This window comes from Alnus glutinosa, chromosome 6 (assembly GCF_958979055.1).
Source record: "Alnus glutinosa chromosome 6, dhAlnGlut1.1, whole genome shotgun sequence".
Taxonomy (NCBI): domain Eukaryota; kingdom Viridiplantae; phylum Streptophyta; class Magnoliopsida; order Fagales; family Betulaceae; genus Alnus; species Alnus glutinosa.
In genome coordinates this window covers 8,511,110-8,532,258 of record NC_084891.1, presented here as the reverse complement: position 1 = coordinate 8,532,258, position 21,149 = coordinate 8,511,110, and the positions used below count along the sequence as shown (strand labels likewise).

Sequence of the window (21,149 nt, the reverse complement as noted above, 5' to 3'; positions counted from 1 at the left end):
TTGTCACAAGATTACTGTCCAACAGCTTTTTTATAATTTTTTTTTTTTATATATATAAAATATTTCTTTTTGCTTTTTGCTTTTTATTAAGAATATTATTCAAATTTTTTAAAATATATATATATAAAAAAAAAAAAGAAAAAAAAGAAAAGAGAAATGCTCTGTTTCTTTTTGCTTTTTACTTTTTATTAAGAATTTTATTCATAGTATTTTTTTTTTATTAATTGTTTTGATCATCTTTATTAGAAGAATATTAACATCCTCTTTGTGGGTCCGGTGAATAAAATAAAAATGGAAGGAAAATGGGAGGAAGCTGTCTTTACATTTTACAAAACAAAACAAATTAAAAGGTTGATGTGTTCTGCTTTTTTGGGTTGGCTGTTGGTGATTGGCTGTATCTGTTGTTGTCCTTCCGAGGCTAAACAACACCTGTGATTCTCGTCAGATGAAAGCAACCCGCAGTGAAATGTGATCCCATTCCCTCCCTATTTACATATATATATATATATATAAAACACACTGCAAAATGACACCTTACCGACACTACCATGAACGCAAAAGCCATGAGCATTCGCACCACCCAAAGCCTTCTTCTTCTTTCCATGATCCTACTCCTCTTCAGCACTGCAACTTATGCTCAACTTCGTCGTGATTATTACCGGCATTCATGCCCCAATGTGGAAGCAATCGTCCGCTCGGCAGTGAAGAAGAAATTCCACCAGACATTCGTGACAGCTCCGGCCACTCTCAGGCTCTTCTTCCACGACTGTTTCGTCCAGGTTAGTTTGTCATCTCAACCCCATCAATTTGCACGCTCTGTTTCTTTGTAAAATGTTTTTCCTAGCTAGCTATTTCTCATATGTTAAAAATCATGACAGAATTGATCAAATGTGGTGGTGGTGGTGTTCTTGAACAGGGTTGTGATGCTTCGGTCATACTGGCTTCTAGAAATCACGGATCGGAGAAGGACAGCCCGGATAATCTTTCACTAGCTGGGGATGGGTTTGACACGGTGATTAAAGCCAAAGCTGCTGTTGATAGTGTCCCCACCTGCAGGAATAAGGTTTCTTGTGCTGACATCTTGGCCATGGCCACCAGGGATGTCGTTGCTTTGGTAAATTATTATGCATCTCGATCTCCTCATTTATTTAGAAAAAATAAAATAAAATAAAATAAAAGTACAGTATTCTGGGAAGAATTTCTCTCAATCCTCTGTATAAAATTGTTCTGTTCATCCTCCCAAATACATGTTTTTTTTTTTTAAAAGAAAAAAAAAAAAAAAAAAAAACTTTACTTATACTTTCGAAGTATAAGTGGTTTTGCAATCAACCTCAAAAGTTTAGAAATTTACAATCACGATATCCCATATTTCAGTCAATTTTAATTTTTTTTTTTTTTTTTTTTTTGTTTTTTTTTTTTTTTTTTTTTAAGGAGGCATTTTGAGCATTTAAAAATATTGGTAAAATTAAAAGGGATCAAAACATGGAATACCGACATTGCAAATATTTGAACTTTGAGGTTATAATTGCAAAATACTTATACTTTGGAGGGGTGTAAGTGAAGTTTCTCCCCTTAATTAATAAAATTTTCTTCTACTCTTTTAATGATATTAAGAAAGTATGTGTTTCTCACATGATAAATGTAACACATGACAATTTTATATACTAGGTAGAAGAATTTTATCCGACCCAATTCAGAGGACAATTCAGTCAATTTTTTTTTTTTTTATTTATTTTAAAGGAAAAGAAGTGCATCTCTCTTTTGAGACATTAGCAATATTTTAGTAAAAAATGAAATGATTCTAACCTATGTGTGATGGGTGCTACACTATTGTTGATAAGTTCAACCATTATTGAGATGGATAGCTTTAAACAAGTTTGACCAGGTGGTAAAGAGATGGCTTAATAATTGAGTATTTGAGTGCATGCGTGTACTTTTGGAGCAGGCAGGGGGACCATTCTATGCTGTCGAATTGGGAAGACTTGATGGGAGGACCTCCACCAAGGCTTCCGTCGGACACCACCTCCCTGGTCCTGATTTTAATTTGGATCAGCTCTCTGCCTTGTTTGCCAAACATGGCCTTACCCTAACAAATCTAGTCGCACTATCAGGTACTCCATCTATTTCCCTTTTTTTGTCTTTTTCCCTTTTTCCTTGTACGTGGAGAAGAAAAATTGACATATTACTCATGTAAACTTAAAAAACTTTCAATTTTGTAGATATATTTGTCAATTTTGTTCAATTTCACCACTTCGTTAGGATTTTTCGTTAAATCTTGTCAAAAAATTTAAAATGCCCCATTTTTTTTTAAAAAAAAAAAAAAGATAATTGCACAATTGATCCTTGAGTTAGCCTAAATTATGAATCACTCTCTGTGATACAAAAGTTCATGGAGAGTCCTTGTGGTAAACTATAATTACGAATCACTCCCTAAACCCGTTTTTTGTCCACCAAGTTAACAGAATCCGTTAATTTGTCATCTCATATAAATAGTGAGACAACCATAAATATCATTTATATTGTAACTTACTAACGGACTTTGTTTATTTGGTGGACGAAAAATGAGTTCAAAAAATAATTTGTAATTATAATACCACATGGAGTGATTCATAATTTAGGCGAACCCCAGGGTCCAGTGGTGCAATTATCCCTAAAAATAATTATTAAAAATTTAAGCGTGGATAATTTTACAAATTCTGTTAAATCCTGACCGGTTGCAATTTTTTCTTTTTGTTAATAATGTTGTAGGAGCACATACTCTGGGGTTCGCACACTGCGGCCGATTCTCCGATCGGATTTACAAGTTCAGAAGCAAGAACAAAATAGATCCAACGCTTAACCCGGTATACGCAAAGGATCTCCAACAACAGTGCCCGAGAAAGGTGGACCCGAGAATTGCGATTAACATGGACCCAACCACGCCTCGAACATTTGACAACGTGTACTACAAGAATCTTCAGCAGGGGAAGGGGCTTTTCACCTCCGATCAATCTCTTTTTACAGACAAGAGATCGAGATACATTGTCAACCACTTTGCTTCCGACAACACCGCCTTCAAACGGGCTTTTGTTGCTGCCATGACTAAGCTTGGCCGGGTCGGGGTCAAGACTGGAAAACAAGGCGAAATTAGGCACGATTGCACAATGGTGAACTATTAACAAAATATCTACTTTTATGTGATTTTTAATTATAGCTTCTTTTTTTAATCATTAAGGAACCATTAATTTCATGGTAATATGTATATCTTGCCACATGGTGAATATGATGTCACAAAATAAAAATATGGACCGTGAAATTGTTTTTCTCGGTTTCAAGTAAAATAAAAAGAATCCTATTCCTTTCTTGCATGGTTAAGTAACTTGAGTTCCTCACTTGGACACCTTCCCTAAACGCACAAGATTAGGGCAATTTTTAGAAGCAGTAGGGTAAATTTACAAAGTGATCCTCCAATTTTGATCTTGAAACATATGATAAGATAGGGCTTGGTCAAGATTTTTTTTCTTTGTGTCCTTGATTCAAAAGCTCTCTAAGATGAATTGCTTCTAGCAAATAAAACAAACTCCTATTAAGGTAACTAGCTTATATAACCCGCTCTATACGCGGGCTTTTTTTAAATTATAATTTATTCGAAACATCTTTAAAAAATTATTAGTAATCAATTTTCTTCCTTCACTCAAGTACCTAATTGCTACCATAAATAAATAATGTTTATAAGATCATTTTGAACTACATTTCTTTACTCAATAGTATAAACCCATATGTTAAATAAATTTAGAAATTCATAAAGTTTAACCCTTATATGTTAGAACATGTTAAATATTTGTTCCCATTGATGTAGTTTAAAATGAAATGAACTATGATGGTGTACGGATATAAATAAAAACTAACTTGTATAAAGTTTTATCTTTGAAAAAAAAAAAAAATAGTTTACGCGGTTGTTTATCAAGTAGTATTAAGGAATATTGAAAGGAAAATGCACTACTCGATGAACAATCGCGTAAACTAAAAAATCGTCATACTTTGTACCAAAAACAACCATATGAAACTCTCTCCCTCTCTCACTATCATTTATTTGAATTCAGTGTAAAATTTACAAAAGGAAAAATAAGCAATAAAAAAAAAAAAAAAAAAATTAGAACAAAAAATAAGGACAAAAAAAAAAAAAAAAAAAAAAAAGGAAAAATGAAATAGCAAAACTAACATGAAATAGGACAAATAAGCAAAAATTGAAAAATGATAATAATAGAGAAGAACTATCTTTTTCCCGGTTCCAGTGAAATTCATATGTACAGGAAAAAGTCTTGTCAAATAGAGAATTTTTTCTTTCGACCGTTCTTTGCGTATACAACGTAAAAGAAACTACAGTTAAAACAAAAAAATAAGGACAAAAAATGGAAACAAAGGAGTTTTATATTTTGTATACTTTTCTAATTTCAATGAAACTAGTAGGTATAGGAAGAAGTTCCGCAAAAATGAGATTTTTTTTTTTTTTCTTTCAACCGTCATTCACATATATATCATAAAAGAAAATACTTTTAGAACAAAAATAAATAATAATATATAAATTAGAACATAAAATAAGGACAAAAAATGAAAACAGATGACAAAAAAAAAAAAGGAAAATACAAATATAATATAAAAATAATTATCTGTTTCTTTTTTGTATATTTTCTCCGATTCCAATGAATTCATAGCCTCATAGGTATAGGAAGAAGTTATGTTTAATATATTTTTTTTCCTGACCATCTCTGCATATATAACGTTAAAAAAAAAATAGAACAGAAATAAAAATACTATAAAAATTAGAACAGAAAATAAGGACAAAAATATGAAAATGGACAACAAATAAAAACTGGAAAATACTCCAAACATTATATAAATTAGAATATAAATAAGGAAGAAAAAAAAGATAAAAACAGACAACAAACGAAAAAGAAAAACGAAAAATACTCATATAATAGAAAAACAACTGTTTCTTTTTCTCTTTTTTTTTTTTTTGGTATACTTTCTTTGGTTCCAATGAAATACGTTATTTAATTAATTTATTATTATTTTTATTTTCCATTTATTTTTTCTTTTTATTTTTTTATTTTTTTGTGTTCTTGGGGTGGAGTGGAAGACTAAAACTGAAAAACAAAAAGAAACTACCAATAACCCATAGTTTGATCGCGTAGAAGAACATAGAAACAGAAAAGAGATTAAAATTAGAGATTCAGATATGCATGTTTAAATTTTAATCTAAAAAACCATGAAATTCACGGAGCATCTCACACGACAAACTGTGCACATATCTTGTTTTACAAAATGTTTGTGCGGTTGAATAGAAGTAAAAAATGAAGTAGAATTCCCAAGACAAAATCTTGACAACAAATTGTCAGACACAACAGCGAAGAATGCAACTGTTCTAGAAAAGTACCTTCATTTTGTGCCAAAGGCTGAGCTTCTGTTCCAAACACAGTGAAACAATTCAAAACCAAAATGCCCAAAAGAAAGACATAGACAGCCCTGTCTAAGATCACGGAACTCATTGTACAAACTCAAACTGCCGAGTCTTGTGAACGAAAAATTGTCGACGACACAAAAAAAGCCCAAAGGATGACACAGAGAGACAAAGAGTACGTAGTTGGAAGAAATGGATAAGAGAGAATGATGGGTGAGAGAGAGAAATTTAAGTGTTTAGTGAGAAAGTTCGATGTAAAACTTACATTCAGTTTGAAAATTACGTTTAATGCGAAGGGAAGCGGTGTTTGAGTGAAAGTATGAAACATGGTGTCATGGTGTATTAAACCAACTCCAAAACTGACGTTTTGGGAAGAGAGAGAAATTTTGTCTTAAACGGAAGTTTTGATTGTTTTTAACTTAAGGACAATTGTCATATTTTTAATACGCCACTTGTCTCAATATTATGCATTCTTCTAACCCCTATTATATATATATATATGATATGATATGATTAGAACAAGGAAATCAGTCTTAGTGATTTTACAAGTTCTTCTTGTATCCCTTCAATAATGAAGTGACTTTTAAAATTGTCATTTTATCAAAATTCAATAATGATCAATCACAAGTCCAATTCAAATTTTAAAAGGCCAGTCATATTGGAGGGACACAAAAGAAACTTGAGAGAGAGAGAGAGAGAGGGGCGTTAAGGTCTCTCTTTTCTTTGTTTTTTAAAAGGCACTGATCTTCATCTATAATTTCATGGCCAGCCATTCATGTTCTGATGTAAGGTAATAATGCAATAATCCCCCAACACTCGACTGGACATGAATAGAAATTCTCCAGAAAAAAAAAAAAAAAGGAGGAGACAATAAAAAGAAAGAAGGGACTGTGCAAATGATATTATTTGGCTTTAAAAGAGAACAGTGTCCTTCCTCTGCACTTGCGTAGTAAACAAGCAATAATAACTATTTGAATTTTACCAAAAGGATTATCATTCTAAACTAGGGATGGGGGGGTTGTAGGATTTCTTCGTCATCATAGTTAGCTTTCTCTGGGAGAAGATGACACTTTTGAGTTCTAATGGATCGGAAGACTCTCATACTGTGTAGTGTTGTTGAATTGTATCGATGTCAAGTCCTTTCAGCTTCACCACTGACTCAACGTGCCCCTTCAGTGTATTTAGCTCCCTCAGCCTGCAACCACAATTCAAACCATCTTTTATAAGAAACCAAATAAACTCACTCTCTCTGCCTTATTTTCACTGTCACGACGACGACGACGACGACGACGACGTCAAGTTGTATGTAGTCGTATATGATAACTAAAAAATAATAGCTTACCTTGCAACCTCAGCCCGTCGCTTGGCTTGCTCTGCTATCTCTGAAAGCTCCCTGTAACTACTCTTCTCCGGGAAAAGGTTGGTTCTTTCCGGTGGTTGAAGGCCATGTAGGGTCCTCTGTGCAGCTGCCCATTGTGCTTCTCTCTCTTCTTTTCCATAGTCTTTCTTAGTAGTAAAGGCAGTCTGTTGTGTGGAGCAGGAAAAAAAAAAACAGTCGAATCAAAAACAAGAGTAAAATGTTCAGACAGATCATTATATTCTAGTAGTAAAATAAGAACATAATTGTACAAAAAGCATACCTTGTTCTCCAAAAGGTTATCCCAGGCCTTCCCACTCTGAATGTAGCGGATTATAAATTTCAAGATATCAAGTGGGATATATGTTACAACGCTATAAAGCCAGATTACACCAGCCCAACCCCAGCCACATCCTTTTATCCGTGCAAAACCCCAATTTGCATAGACTGCTATGAAAGTTGCTACCTGTGTACCACAGATGATAGTTTATTGTGTTGCAGATCGAGAGAGTTAACCATTTCGAATTACAAATCAATATAACAACTCTTCACATCAAACACACAATTAAGAAGGTACACGAAAAGCATACCAAATGGTAACATGCTAAAACCAATGGACTGAGTTCACCCTTCCAAATATGATAATGTAACGTACACGCAATCTGTGTCGCAGACATCTAAGACTCTCATGCATTTAAAATAAATGTTGAATTAACTCCATTTTGGATTAGCCTAGGGAAGTCTCAATTTCTGGAAAAGGATGAAATTTATAAAAGGTACATGTATGGAAACTGTACGTTTGACACAACTATCATAGCTATTCCAAAAAGGATGAAAGTATATATTCCCCGCCACGTACACCACACAGCCAGACACTCATTTCATCTGTTTTTACGTTCTTCCTGAGCTCTTTTTTATATTTTAGCTACATTCTCATTTAATTCTTAAAGCAGAATTTTAAAGTTTGACAAGGCAAGTTCCACCTAGAACTAGAGAAGAGAGAATAAATGCCTATTCTCAGATAAAAACTTACCAGCTGAGCAAGTATAAAAGCAGTGAGCAAGAGAAGTCCAGGTCGTTCAACGAAGGACCAGCTGCGAGACCTTGTGACGAAAATAAGGGCTTGGCTTATAATACTAACTTGCAGGTATAAGGCTGCCATCATTTCGGTATCTCTGCCCCTCAGTGACCTCACACCAAACTTGTCCTGCATTACAAAAAGTGGTAAATACTAAATAGATAGTATCTGAAGAAATAGTACCAAAACAACTGGTGGAGCAGGATTTTAGTTTAATGGGGCGAGATCGAAAAATAATAACAAAACATTACTAATAGAATGAGTATTAATATATAAGTAATAAAGCTAAATTAATAATCAAGTAAACATTTGAAGCATAGTAAAATGAAAACAGTGATTTAATTAGTTTCCATTGAGTTCCAGTACCATCCTTATTTGCTTAGAGTCAATTAATTAAGTATTCAGATAACGATTTCATGATTTTAGATGGATTGATAAGTAGTAGCATATGAGCAAATAATCAACAAATGGATGAATTTTGTTAAAATATAATAATTTACAATGCTAATTGCAACATTTCATAAACGATAATTAACAATTGATGACAATAAGTTTTATTAATCTCAGACCAAAAAAAAGAAAAAAAAAAAATCATCAATCAAACTGAATACAAGAATTTTAAGTGAGTAAGTCGACCTCAACAAAGCTAAAAAAAAGAATATGATAAGTTGCACCATAGAAAAGAAATTGTTCAATAAATAAAGGCAAATGTAAACAAAGAAATTAATACTAAAGGTTCTACAAACTTCTTAAAATATTTTTAATCTGCTTAAAAAATATATATATTCTCTTTTTCTTTTATGTTTAAGCCACTTTATTAAAATGTTTGATCCATTTTTACCTTTTGTCTGTTGAAGCTCTAAAAAATGCAAGAGGAAATAGAATTGTGAACCAAATAAAAAGAAAATAAATGATGACAAAGAAAAAAAAAAGGGAACGAAAATACATTAGTTAAATAGAATTCTAGGGACACTTTGACCTTGTTGAATTGGTGTAATGTTGAAATATGATAAATTCCCCAACACTATGTCATTTACCATATTAGTAAAAAGGGGTAAAATAAGCAACAAAGAGGGAAGTGGGGCGTTGTCTTTATTTTGTTGGGATGTGGGTCACTGCCCAAACTAGTAAGTCGATTTATTTAAGCGAGACAGCATATAAAATTACCGAGAAAAAGTCGGTATCGCTCATAACCCAGAAGAAGATCACTGTCATTAGCGCCATGTAACCTCCAAGCACAATTCCAGTAGCAAATATTTCTTTCAGTTTCCAGCTGTCTGGCTGTGGAGATGGCTTCACCCGATCCTTTGATATCGTCATAATTGTACCTAGAGGGATGGTAGTGGACAAAGTCAGAATCATGGTACTGCTAAGTAAGTCATAGTAAATTGTATGAGAGACAGATTCACAGTGACTTAAAATATCTCTCACCGTCATTTAGGATGGCAATAATTAGAACCATGAATGGTGCAAAGTCAAACTTCCATATCAAAGCAATAAACATGAAGCCAAACTGCCAGATTGAGAATGGTTAGCAAATACATTAGAATCTTCAATGGCATTACTAAATTACATCATAACATCTCTACCTTAAACTATCAAAACACTTACCACTATACGAATAGTGATTGAAACTGCATAGATCTGCAAAAAGGAGAGTAAACAAGACAGGAAAGCACTTAGACTCCTCTTGAATATAACTGAACTTCAACATCTGCAATCAAAGAAGATTGAAGGTAACTAACCGTATAATTCTTCATCCTTTGGAAAATAGCCCTGCTGGTCAGCACGGCACTTATAATGACACTCAAACCAGGTTCAGTGAGGACGATGTCTGAAGCACCTCTAGCAGCATCAGTAGCATCAGCAACAGCAATTCCAATATCTGCCTTCTTTAAAGCAGGGGCATCATTGACACCATCTCCTGTCATTCCACAAATGTGCTTCCTCTCTTGCAGCTTCTTAACAATTTCATATTTGTGTTCTACCAGATTCAAAGGAGAGTTAGAACAAGGAAGGATGGTTATGACCATGAAACTTAAGGATTACACTGTTGGGATTAATACGGCATTCAATACTCAATCAAGAACATGAGGAGAAAATTGGGAAAATTAGGAATTCGACATAGAAAAAAACGGTGCATGTATGTGAAGAAGGGAAAGAGGAATCTTTATTGCAGCATTCACCAATGCCGCCTATTGATGTAGTTGAAAAAGAATTATACCTAGTTCATATGAGAAGAAGAAGAACACAACAGGTGGGATAAAATAAGAAAAATATATCCAGATATATACCTGGAAAAACTCCAGCAAATCCGTCAGCCTTCTCAATCAACTCGTCTACAGGGAGGGCTGCAATGGAAGCATCCTTGTCTTGGCCAAGCAATGAAGAAGAGGGGTACATGTTTGTGCCCATTCCAAGTCTCCGACCAGTTTCCTTGGCAATGGCAAGCTGGTCCCCTGGCAATTGAGGGAAAAGAGTACAAATCTTAAGCAAGGAAAGAACCACAAAAATTAATACAAGCATAAGGGGACTGGTGCTTGAATGAGATCTACCAGTAATCATCTTGACATTCACACCAAGGTTAAGGGCCCTTCTGATGGTTTCTGCACTGTCATGCCTGGGAGGATCAAACAGAGGCAACAAACCAACAAACTGCCATGGTGCCCCTGGGCTATCTTTTGTCTTCTCAGGTATTTCCTGCAGGAAAAAAAGAAATCATAAAGGAAACAATGAGATTAGGCATTGAACTACCTCAGCATTAGATATTAATAAATTTTATGGTTGCAAACCTGTCTTGCAACAGCTAAAGATCGAAGTCCACGTTCTGCAAATTTATCAATCACTGAATGAACCCTTTTCTTAACATCCTCCTTGCAGTTGCAAAGGGTTATTATCTGTTTAATGAGATGAGAAACACGTGAATGATTATTTCGTAAATATCTTGCATCATATGACAACATAGGATAAACCAGGTTACCTGCTCAGGAGCACCTTTACTAGCACGATGCCAATTTCCACTCTCATCAATGTAGGTCAGAGCAGTCCTCTTATCTACAGGGTTGAATGGAAAGAAATGAATCTCTCTTACACCAGCTCTTGCCTGCGCAATTAATAATATTATCGCCATACAGCATTATTCGTTAAAAGTTATTAGATGTAAATCAATACAAAACACCAGGGGATGGGGGTTGGGGGTGGGAATGACTCCAAAACCTTACCTCCTTAGGATCTGCAAGCATTCCTACAATAGCAGCATCAATGGCATCTTGATTTTCAGTCCTAGAAGCCCTTGCTGCAAGAAGCATAACATACTCTTTCTCCACGCCCTTGGCAAACACTTCAATCAAGTTTCTGTCAACGGTCAACTTATTCAGGGTTAGAGTCCCTGTTTTGTCACTGCAGAGAACATCCATGCCTGCCATTTCTTCAATGGCAGTCATTCTCTTTGTGATGGCACCTTGCTGAGAGAGCCTATGGGAACCAATAGCCATTGTGACAGACAAAACAGTTGGCATGGCAATAGGAATTCCTCCGATCAAGAGAACCAGTAGATTGTCAATTCCATCCCTATACTCACGATGCTGTATTGGGTACATGACTATAAGCTCAATGACGATTCCAACAGCAATTGAACAAATACAGAAATTACCGATTGCAGTGAGAACTTTCTGGAAGTGCCCAACTTGATTGGTGCTATCCACCAAATGGGCAGCTTTACCAAAAAAGGTGTGGACACCAGTAGCAATTACGACTGCTTCTAATTCACCCTGTTTACATGTTGAGCCAGAAAATACTTCATCAGAGGGGTTCTTGGTGACAGGAAGGGATTCTCCAGTGAGAGCAGATTGATCAATCTTTAACGGATCACCCTCAAGAAGACGAGCATCGGCAGGAATAATATCTCCCAGTTTAATGCTGATAATGTCTCCGGGAACCAAAATCGAAGCATCTTGCTCAGTCCATCGACCATCTCTCAGAACCTACATTTTTTCACACCACAAGAAACTAATAAAACAAAAACATAAAAGAAAATAGAAGCAAGAGAATAGTAGCAACACCAACTTAAGCATACAAAGTTTGTAAATATGTTTTTTTCACCTTAGTCTTGGGAGCAAGACCAGCCATAAGGGCTGCAGCTGCATTACCAGCATTGTTTTCTTCAATGAAACTGATTGTGGAGTTTATCAGCAATAGGACAACGATACCAACAAAGTCCTGCCAATCCGGAGGCCTTCCACCGCCATTTGCCAAGGCTATAGCCATGAGAGCAGCAGCTTCCATGACCCAAGACAATGGGTTCCACATAAAACCCAAAAACTTGAGAAGTTTGCTTTCCTGTTAGCAAAAAATGATATCATTGCATGCCAACAGAAAAGAAAATAATATGGAAAAATGAAGAGGAAACAATTGTCATCTACAAGAGGTCATGCAGTGGACCTTTTTCTCTTCTAGTTTGTTTGGTCCAAAAACTTGAAGCCTGTTGGCTCCTTCCTCTGCTGTTAGACCTTCCCTCGCACATTTCAGCTGCTCAAACACTTCCTCAATTGGAATCCGTTCCTGTTAACGGAAAAAAGAGTCAACGTTTAGTATTCTTCAACATGAATCAATGAATAACCCAAAAAGTATTTAGTCATTAGAACGAAATTTATCAAATGCAGCTTGCCATATAGCATCTGATGATCATATACTAAAATTTGAGAAAGATATTTCATTTGGTTCATTGGAAATTTAATTTCTCACTCAATTGTGAAAGGATTGCCAAAAAAAATCATCTGATTCTGTAGGAAGATCACACAGAAATTTACCAAGTGTTTTATCCTAAGGTTTAGTGTTCACCAATGATTCTCAAGTTACCACCTTCAAAAATTTCCAAAATTCCTGATGACTAACTAAAATTCTGCGCTAAGATCATGGTGTTGCTCGTCACCTTTTCGAAGATGGAAACGTTATTTATGTCATATTCCTTTCTTGCCACCATGGCAATTATTTTCTCTCTTTTTTTTCCCTTCTTTTGGACAAGCTCTGGGCTTTCCCCCGTGTTCACAAGAAAAAACAGTTAAGAGTGTGAATGGAGCGGTACCATCCAGATAGATTTAGTCACAGAAATACTCTCGGTCCCATTAACTAATATCAGCATAATAAGAGTGTATTTAGCACCCAAATTTTCAATTTTAAACCAAAATAATAAAGAGAGTTCGTTTTTAAAAAATTGTGATATGAAAAAAAAAAAAAAAAAAAGAAAAAAGAAAGAAGGACTTTTTAAATAGCAGGTAAGGAGTGTTTTTAAAAACAGCACAATTTTAAAATTTAAAATGTGATTTTAAATTGCATGTTTTAAAATCTTAAATTCTAAGAGGTGTATAGGTGTGTTTGAGATTATGATTTTATAAACAAAAAGTACGATTTTAAACTAAATCGTAAAAAATGAATCGTTTAGGAATTGCGTTTTTAAAAAATTGCGATTTAAAAACGTAAAAAATTGCTTTTTCAAATTCCAACCAAGGAGATGCTTTTTTGAAAATGCGGAATTTTAAAAGTTAATCTGCAATTTTAAAGGTCAAAGACAAATTGCGATTTTACCAAACGCTTACCTGTGTTTTTAAAAATCACTTTTTAAAATCGAACATTTTAAAATCGTTACTTTTAAATTGCACTTTTTGAAATCGCAAAACCATACATACTCTTAAAAACAAACAAAACTTACTTTATTACACGAACCCAGGTAAGAAATACATCAGTTTCCAAATGGATATTTACTACAAATTATACATAATATAATTAAATTAAACACATAATACGAACAATTTTCAGAGGCCCAATATAAGATATGAGGTTAACTTGAGTACAGTGCCCATGTGAACTTAAAGCACATGTCAAGAACCGATTGAATTAATAGGTCAGCAAAATCGTCTCTTCCCCCGATTCAACCCGTTTGAATTTTTAAATCGATTTTAGCTTGGGAGTACAAAAACAATTTAATAAACCCCGAAAAGAGGTTTCACTCCTGATTTAAAAAAATAAATCGGAAATATTTAAAAATCCGAAAGGTTTAAAAGTACCACGGAAGTACTATCATATCCCAAAATAAAAACAGCAGCAGAAGAGAGCGAGGACTAGACGCGTACGATATAACAAAACTGCAACAACCGGATGGTAGCTTTGAGGCAAACAGAACCGATTCACAAAGTACATGAGGATCCGTTTTTATTAGAATTACTTAATTGCCACAAAACATATAATTTTTAGAGATTAAAAAAACGATACGTGTCGTACACGCGCTTGAGGAGGCGAGTGATGAAAAAAGTGAAAAAATTTCTATTGGTCGATTTCCAAGTCAGCCACGTTCTATGAGCGAAGCGTTAGCGTGCGTTGTCAAAAGCCGCGGATTCCATGTGACTGGTGTATATATCATAATTTCAATTTTCCTTATCTATCCAAAAGAAAGGCTAGGCCTCCAAGACCACCCGAAACGAACATCTCCGATACATACGCCGGTACAACATCAACAGATAGACAATCATTTCACAGTTATTTCGGAAATATCAGGAAAATTCGTTAGGTATATTCACAAAATTAAAAAAAATTAAAAAAAAAATATCAAAGGAATCCCAATCAACATGCATGGATTGCTGGAGTTGAAATCTTTGATAAATCAGAGAGAAAATAGAACGTAAAACCTATAGATTCCAGAAAACGGTTTTTCTCGGAAATTAACCAAGCAGATAGAGCGAGAGAGATCAGAGAGAGAGAATTAAAAGAGAGAGGCCAGGGATAGGGAGAGAGTACCAGATCAACGGACTCGTTCTTGATCTCCTCGAGGCTGATGCCCTTATCGCCGCCCATGATGGAAGAGCTGGCGAGAGAAGCTCGAGGCTAGCTAGGAGAAGTATAATTTTGATCAGAAGCCCCTTGTGAGCGAGAGGCGTATTTATATTAGAAAGTCATAGTGGAAAACGATCACTACGGCGAATAAATAATAATAATAAAAAAAAAAATTGAATGGCAGAGGCCGGAGAAGTCTGACTTGTCTCTTCTATAATTGTCAAGCCCGCTATGAGTCCTCTCCCTTCCTTTCGATTTTATATTCCACCTTTTGCGCTCTGCAGTCCGATTTATTGAAACGATGCCCCTCTTGGGACCCAACCCCCCCACCTCCAACAAGAACTTTACGCTTCCCCACGCGCTCCTTCTCCGCAAGTGCTCCTGTCGGTTGAGGCATGCATTCCCAGATTTTTCAATTCAACTTTAGGTAACTACTTGCCTTCTTTTTTATTTTTCTCGTTTTTTTGCATCAAAATTTCCATCTACTTTTTTTCCTCTAATATGACAGAAGAGGGCACCATCGAGTGCGTGTCACCTGTTGAAAAGCTCTTACCAAGTACCAACCCTTTTTTTTTTCTTTTTCTTTTTTTTAATCTCTCTCTCTCCGGTAAAGTGCTTCGAAAAGTTCGGTTGGCAGTGTTTTTTTAAAAAAAATTTTGTTCTCTTTTTTCTTTTTTTTTTAAGTTCAAATTTTGTTTTTAAACTTTATATCAAGTTAAAAATTTTTTTAACTATTTAAATAAAAAAAAAATACTACAATACAAAACTTTTTTCTATTTTCTATACAAATTATTTTTACTTTATATTACATCTATCATTTTTTACTACTACCTCCGATTCCCACTCCCCTACCAAATAGTGCCTAACTCCTTCAACTTTTATCATTTTTTAATGATCTTTTTAAAATTTAAAAACTATTAAACTAGTGTTTTCGACTTAAAAAAAAATTATAATGTCACCCATGTACTAGAAATTTCTATTAAATATTAATGGAAGACGCCAAAATACTCAAAATACAACATTTTTTTTTTATCAGGCCTAAATTTTGAACAAACAAGATATCTTTCATTCATTGAAAAGCAAAACAACGATCTTAATAGGAAAAAACACGTTTCCTACAAATAAGATTACAGATCATATTAGGAGGATCGGCAAACCAAATTTCATCTAAACATTTAAGAGCAGCCTCCTTCGCCAAAGAGTGTGCCACGCCATTAGCCTCCCGATTGCAGTGAACAACGCAGAAAGAAATAAAAAAAATAAAAATTGCCTTTATATTATTATCTCTATCTTTGTGTTTGGAAGTATATTTCCTAGTAGGTGTCTCATTCTCTCTTCCATTCGAATTAGGAGCGGGAAAGACTCTCTCTTGTAGGATCTACAAGTAGGGTAGTTATTAACCGCTAATAACTGCCAACAACCGCGTGTTAACCGGATAACTGAAACTAATCGCAACTGGATAATCAAGTACTCCGATTAGGGTTACTAGTTATAGCGTTTTAGAAAACCGAAATAACCGGTTTATATTATAATTATCTTTCCTCTTTAAGAATAGTAAAAAAAATAAAAATAAAAATAAAAAACTTTAATTGAAATAGTGAAAGTAAATAGTTAAAATAAAGAGCTTGAACTGTGTGATATATATTAGTGTTTTAAAAAAAATTGGTAACTAAATTTTAAAAAAAATAAATAAATAAGGTAATTCTTTAGGTAAAATCTAATTAAAATTTAGAGCCAAACGTGAATAGTCTTAATTTCTGCATATCAAATGAACCTCTAAGTTTCTAACATTATACTATATACCGTAACATCTAAAACAGTTTCAGAACTTTGTAAAATTGATAATTACACTTTCTCCAATATTTATCTTTTGTTTGTCTCTTTAGCTATATATATATATTATATTTGAGCAGCTATGTTTCAAAGCACAACACAACCAAACCATTGAACCTCTTTAAGAGAGAGAGAGCTTATTTAGGGTCCGTATGGGTTTGCGATTTCAAAAGGTGCGATTTTAAACTAACGATTTTAAAATGTGCGATTTAAAAAAAAAAATGATTTTTAAAAACGCAGTTAAGCGTTTGGCAAAATCGCAGTTTGGCCTTTAAAATAGTTGGTTAGCCTTTTAAAATACCGCGTTTTCAAAAAAGCATCACATTGTCTGCGATTTGAATAAGCATTTTTCTGCGTTTTCAAATCGCAATTTTTTAAAAATGCAGTTTCCAAACGGTTTATTTTCTGCGATTTGGTTTAAAATCGCACTTTTTCTCTACGAAATCGCAATCCTAAACGCACCCTTAATCTATGAACTTTATTATGAGCTTATTGAGATGAATGAATGGTAAATTGTGAATGATAAATGAAATTATGTATGTCCATTAGTATTTACTATATATATTTAGCATTCAATATTGAATAGTTTGATATTGGATTACAAAAAAAAAAAAAAATCAATAATTTATAAAAATCGGTTATGCGATTAATAACCGGTTTTTCATAACCGGATAACCGGCATTTGGTAATGACTACAACCGATTGTGATTACCTAAATGAGAATAACTAGGTACCTTGTTGCAGTTAGGAAAAAATAAATACAACCACAACCGGTTGTACACCTCTACTCCCTTGTAACCTTTTTTTCACATCAAAATTTTTTTTTAAAAAAAAAAAAAAAAAAAAAAAAAAAAAGAAGCCAACTTCAACACTGTACTTTTCTTCTTCTATTAAGATTCTGGAGAAAATGAATATGAGTAACGTAGCTTACAGAGCTACAATTCCAAGATTCCTTCTAAAACATTACATATATATCCTCTAACAATAAAAGAATAACGAGCAAAGGATGATTAATTCCCTCTTATTTAGTAGATTATTCTCAATATTTTAGCATTTGATTTTAGTCAATCAATTAACAAGATACTAAAAACGATTTTGTGATTTTTTTAAGGAAAAGTGTATATGATTAAAAAGAGAATATTTTTACTACTTTTATTACGATTAAAAAAAAAAATTATAATTCACAGCAAAATTTGATTGTTTAGTAGTAATCATCACAATCACAAGTATAGAGTATATATTTCTTCAAAAAATAAAAAAGTATAGAGTATATATAATTAAGGTTGCTAAGAGCATTCATAATGTTTGCTCTAAATTTAAATTCAAATTGAGTAAATCAAGCTATTTTTTGTTTCCTTATTCAAATGCACTCCACATTAATGACTTCATATTCTTTCTCTATACCGTTTAAAATATTCTTTCTTTACTCTTTCTTTATGTGTTTATTCTTTCTTTATGTTTTATTTATTCATGGGGAAAGTACACTTTTTTTTTTTTGACATGCCCATACAAGAGAAGGGAGGGGAGATTTGAACTAGTGACATTCGCTTCATGGCGTGGTTCCTAGTCAATTGAGCTACCCATTGGGACGGGGAAAGTACATTTTAGCTCCCTGAACTATCACCACATTTTTATTTAAGTTAATTATCTTATTCCCACATGAATTGACATTTTCAACACTCGACCGCATGAAACTACTATTTACATACCAAAGCCCTATTCCATCAGTCAACCTCGTTAAAAAACTTGAAATGATACGAATACCCTAACTTTATAAACAAAATTTACATATAATACTCTTAAAATTAAACAAAAAAAAAAAAAAAAAAAGTAAAAAGAACGTTAGCCACCCCACTCCCCCAAGGGGGTGGTTGCCACCAGCAGCTAACCCATTTCTTTTTCTTTTCTTATTTCTTTTAAAAAAATAAAATAAATTTTAAGGTTTTATATATTTGAATTTTTAATATATTAATATTTTTTTTATTAATTGTGACACTTTTCATCACACTATTAGTGCTGATGTGGCATACTAACAAAATCCGTCAAGTGTTTTGACATAATTTGACTATATGGACTAAATTGTTATTGAAAAATTGAATTGACTTCTAAAAATAAAGTGTGTGCATAAGTGTCAACAAAAATTAAAGCACAGCGCAAAGTAAATGACACACAGTTTTTTGTTGACGAAGTGGAAACTCAGTTAAGAGAAAAACCACTCCGAGGCAGCCAAACTCAAGAATTTCACTATTCAGAAGACATAGCTAGATACAAGACAGTAACACTCACAAGTACCGATGCAGTGGTCGTACTTTGATCTCTGACGTGTAACCCAACACGAATGCTAACCAACCAGGTTCACCTACCTGAAGGGGTCTTCAATGGAACTCCTTACCTTAGAACCGACCTCTAAGATAGACTTCGGTTTACAGCACAGCACACTTGTAAAACGGCTTCAGTGGGATTGATGACTTCTCTGAGCTCTAATGGAATTCACACCGAATTCTTGCAGTTCTCAGTGCTCAGAGGCCTCTATTTATAGGCTGGGGGCTCAAATGATCGTCAGGCAAAATATACCTGGGAACCGTTCGGACGGTGGACATGGGCCGTCCGGACGGACAACTGTGCGATAAGATTTTTCAAAAATTTCGGGGAGAAATCTTTCCTGTTTAAGGACATCGTCCGGACGGGATGACACATCATCCGGACGGTCGCACGTCCGCTGCAAGTAATTTTCTTATAAGGCTCTCGAGCGTCTGGACCATGGGGGATAAGCGTCCGGACGGCTATTCTTCAACACGCAATTTCCATATCGGTAATGCACGCATCCGGACCATGATAGGCAGTCGTCCGGACGGTTGAAGTCGAATCGGCAATTTCCTTCTTTGATGCACGCGCATCCGGACCACGGCTGTCAGACGTCCGGACGGTCATATTTGATTTACGATTCTTGCCTTACGAAGACGCGCGTCCGGACGGGATACCACATCGTCCGGACGGTTGATTGATCTTCCCTTTCTTGGAACTTGGAAAGAAATCATAAACTGATCGAGTACTGAGAGGTGTCCGGACATGCTGCTGAAACGTCCGGACGGATGCAAGCTAGCACAGAAACTTCTCGATACAGTATGGGGTCCGGACGGAATGAACACTTCGTCCGGACTGATGATGCTGGTCTGTTTAGCGTCCGGACGGAATGACACGTCGTCCAGACAGATGGAACAGTGGACAGATGGGCGTCCGGACGGGATTGCTCGATCGTCCGGATGGCTGACAGGGAACTTGAATTCTTCTAACTTGCAGGCAGAATCGTCTAACATCACTCTGAATAGTGGAATCCCTATTTACAACATCTTTACACATAAGTGATTTTGTCCAAACACAGAATGAGGCCAAAATACTAACAGTTATTTTGGTATACCTAGAGGACCTTTGAATTATTATTATTTTTTTAATACCGCAGTAAGCGATTTTTAATTTAAGCCAAACACATAAACTGGTTTTGCATTTATCCATTTTTTTTTTAGTTAGTTTAAGTTTTAATAAAAAAATATATTTTTGGTTTTATTTCTGTTGGGATAATCCAACTCAGACCGGCCCAATTAGAAAGGTTATGGGCCTCCAGCCTACATCGGCCCACAGGTGGAACCCTAATTAAATATTAGGGTTCAACCATCAAGTGAAAAACATAATCCTAATACAGGTTTGCATCCACCTCTCAGCCTATAAATATGCACTTACACCAAGTATAGAAAAAAGACTGATGTATGAAAATACTTGCATATTCTTTACATAAAAATACTGACTTAGGCATTGGAGGGAGGAATGCCAGCCAACCCTCGGCATGTTCTCTTGACTTTGTCTGTTTTGCAACAATCAGGAGACGTGAAGAACACCGTAGAGCGTATTGTCCACAACATACCGAAAACTGTATCAACAATTTCATTTTTTTTTTTTTATGTTTTTAATATTGTTATTTTTTATTAAATTATTTTTTGAGGGTATTTATGTCTTTAAACTAAATTTAACGTCTAAAAATAGAATATTTTTCTATCTGATTTAACAAGATTCCCTAACGACGGGGTTTTGGTAAGTAAATGGTAGTTCGATGCGGTCAGGTGGTGAGAGTGTCATTTCATAAGGGTATATTGACAATGGCTAGTAGTTCATGGGAAAAAAATGTAATTAACCCTTTTTCTTTACACCTCCAAACTTTAAAAAGTGGTATTTGGGCCCCCTGAACTACCACTTCACGTTAAATTAGACCATTTCAAATTTTCCTACCCAAAATACCCTTGAAGTTATTAAAAAAAAATTGAAAAAAAAACCGTTTAAGCAAAAATTAAGGGAGCTAATATGAAAAAGGCCATCCATTTTTGGTATTTCAAATTTTCAACTTTTTTTTTTTAAAAAAAAATAATTTTATAATTTTTTCCAAATGGTAATTTTTAATAACCTCCATGGCGTTTTGGGCAAAAAAAAAAAGTGTATAATTTGACATACGATGGTAGTTCAGATGGGCCACAATGTCACTTTTAAAGTTTAGAGATGTAAATAAAAATGAAGTCATAGTTTAGGGGGCCAAAGTATATTTTTCCCTTTATTCTTTCTTTATATAT

General features: G+C 34.5%; 2 protein-coding genes across 2 annotated transcripts; one reads left to right on the top strand and one right to left on the bottom strand.

Annotated features, from left to right (window-relative positions):
* Nucleotides 1-522: 522 nt before the first annotated feature.
* Nucleotides 523-3,343, top strand: LOC133871793 (peroxidase 16-like). The gene is made up of 4 exons (XM_062309211.1): nucleotides 523-779; nucleotides 917-1,114; nucleotides 1,946-2,111; nucleotides 2,749-3,343. Exons 1-4 carry the CDS (start codon nucleotides 549-551, stop codon nucleotides 3,156-3,158), a joined length of 1,005 nt encoding a protein of 334 aa, XP_062165195.1. The 5' UTR covers nucleotides 523-548; the 3' UTR covers nucleotides 3,159-3,343.
* A 2,968-nt stretch (nucleotides 3,344-6,311) lies between these two features.
* On the bottom strand, nucleotides 6,312-14,805 carry LOC133870922 (plasma membrane ATPase 4). Its single transcript, XM_062308200.1, has 16 exons — nucleotides 14,665-14,805; nucleotides 12,316-12,435; nucleotides 11,977-12,213; nucleotides 11,097-11,858; nucleotides 10,856-10,978; nucleotides 10,668-10,772; nucleotides 10,431-10,575; nucleotides 10,170-10,334; nucleotides 9,621-9,859; nucleotides 9,487-9,519; nucleotides 9,307-9,388; nucleotides 9,043-9,203; nucleotides 7,831-8,004; nucleotides 7,081-7,263; nucleotides 6,783-6,964; nucleotides 6,312-6,635 (listed from the first exon to the last, which is right to left on the bottom strand). The coding sequence occupies exons 1-16, from the start codon at nucleotides 14,719-14,721 to the stop codon at nucleotides 6,539-6,541; spliced, it is 2,865 nt and encodes a 954-aa protein (XP_062164184.1). The 5' UTR covers nucleotides 14,722-14,805; the 3' UTR covers nucleotides 6,312-6,538.
* Between the last annotated feature and the right edge of the window lie 6,344 nt (nucleotides 14,806-21,149).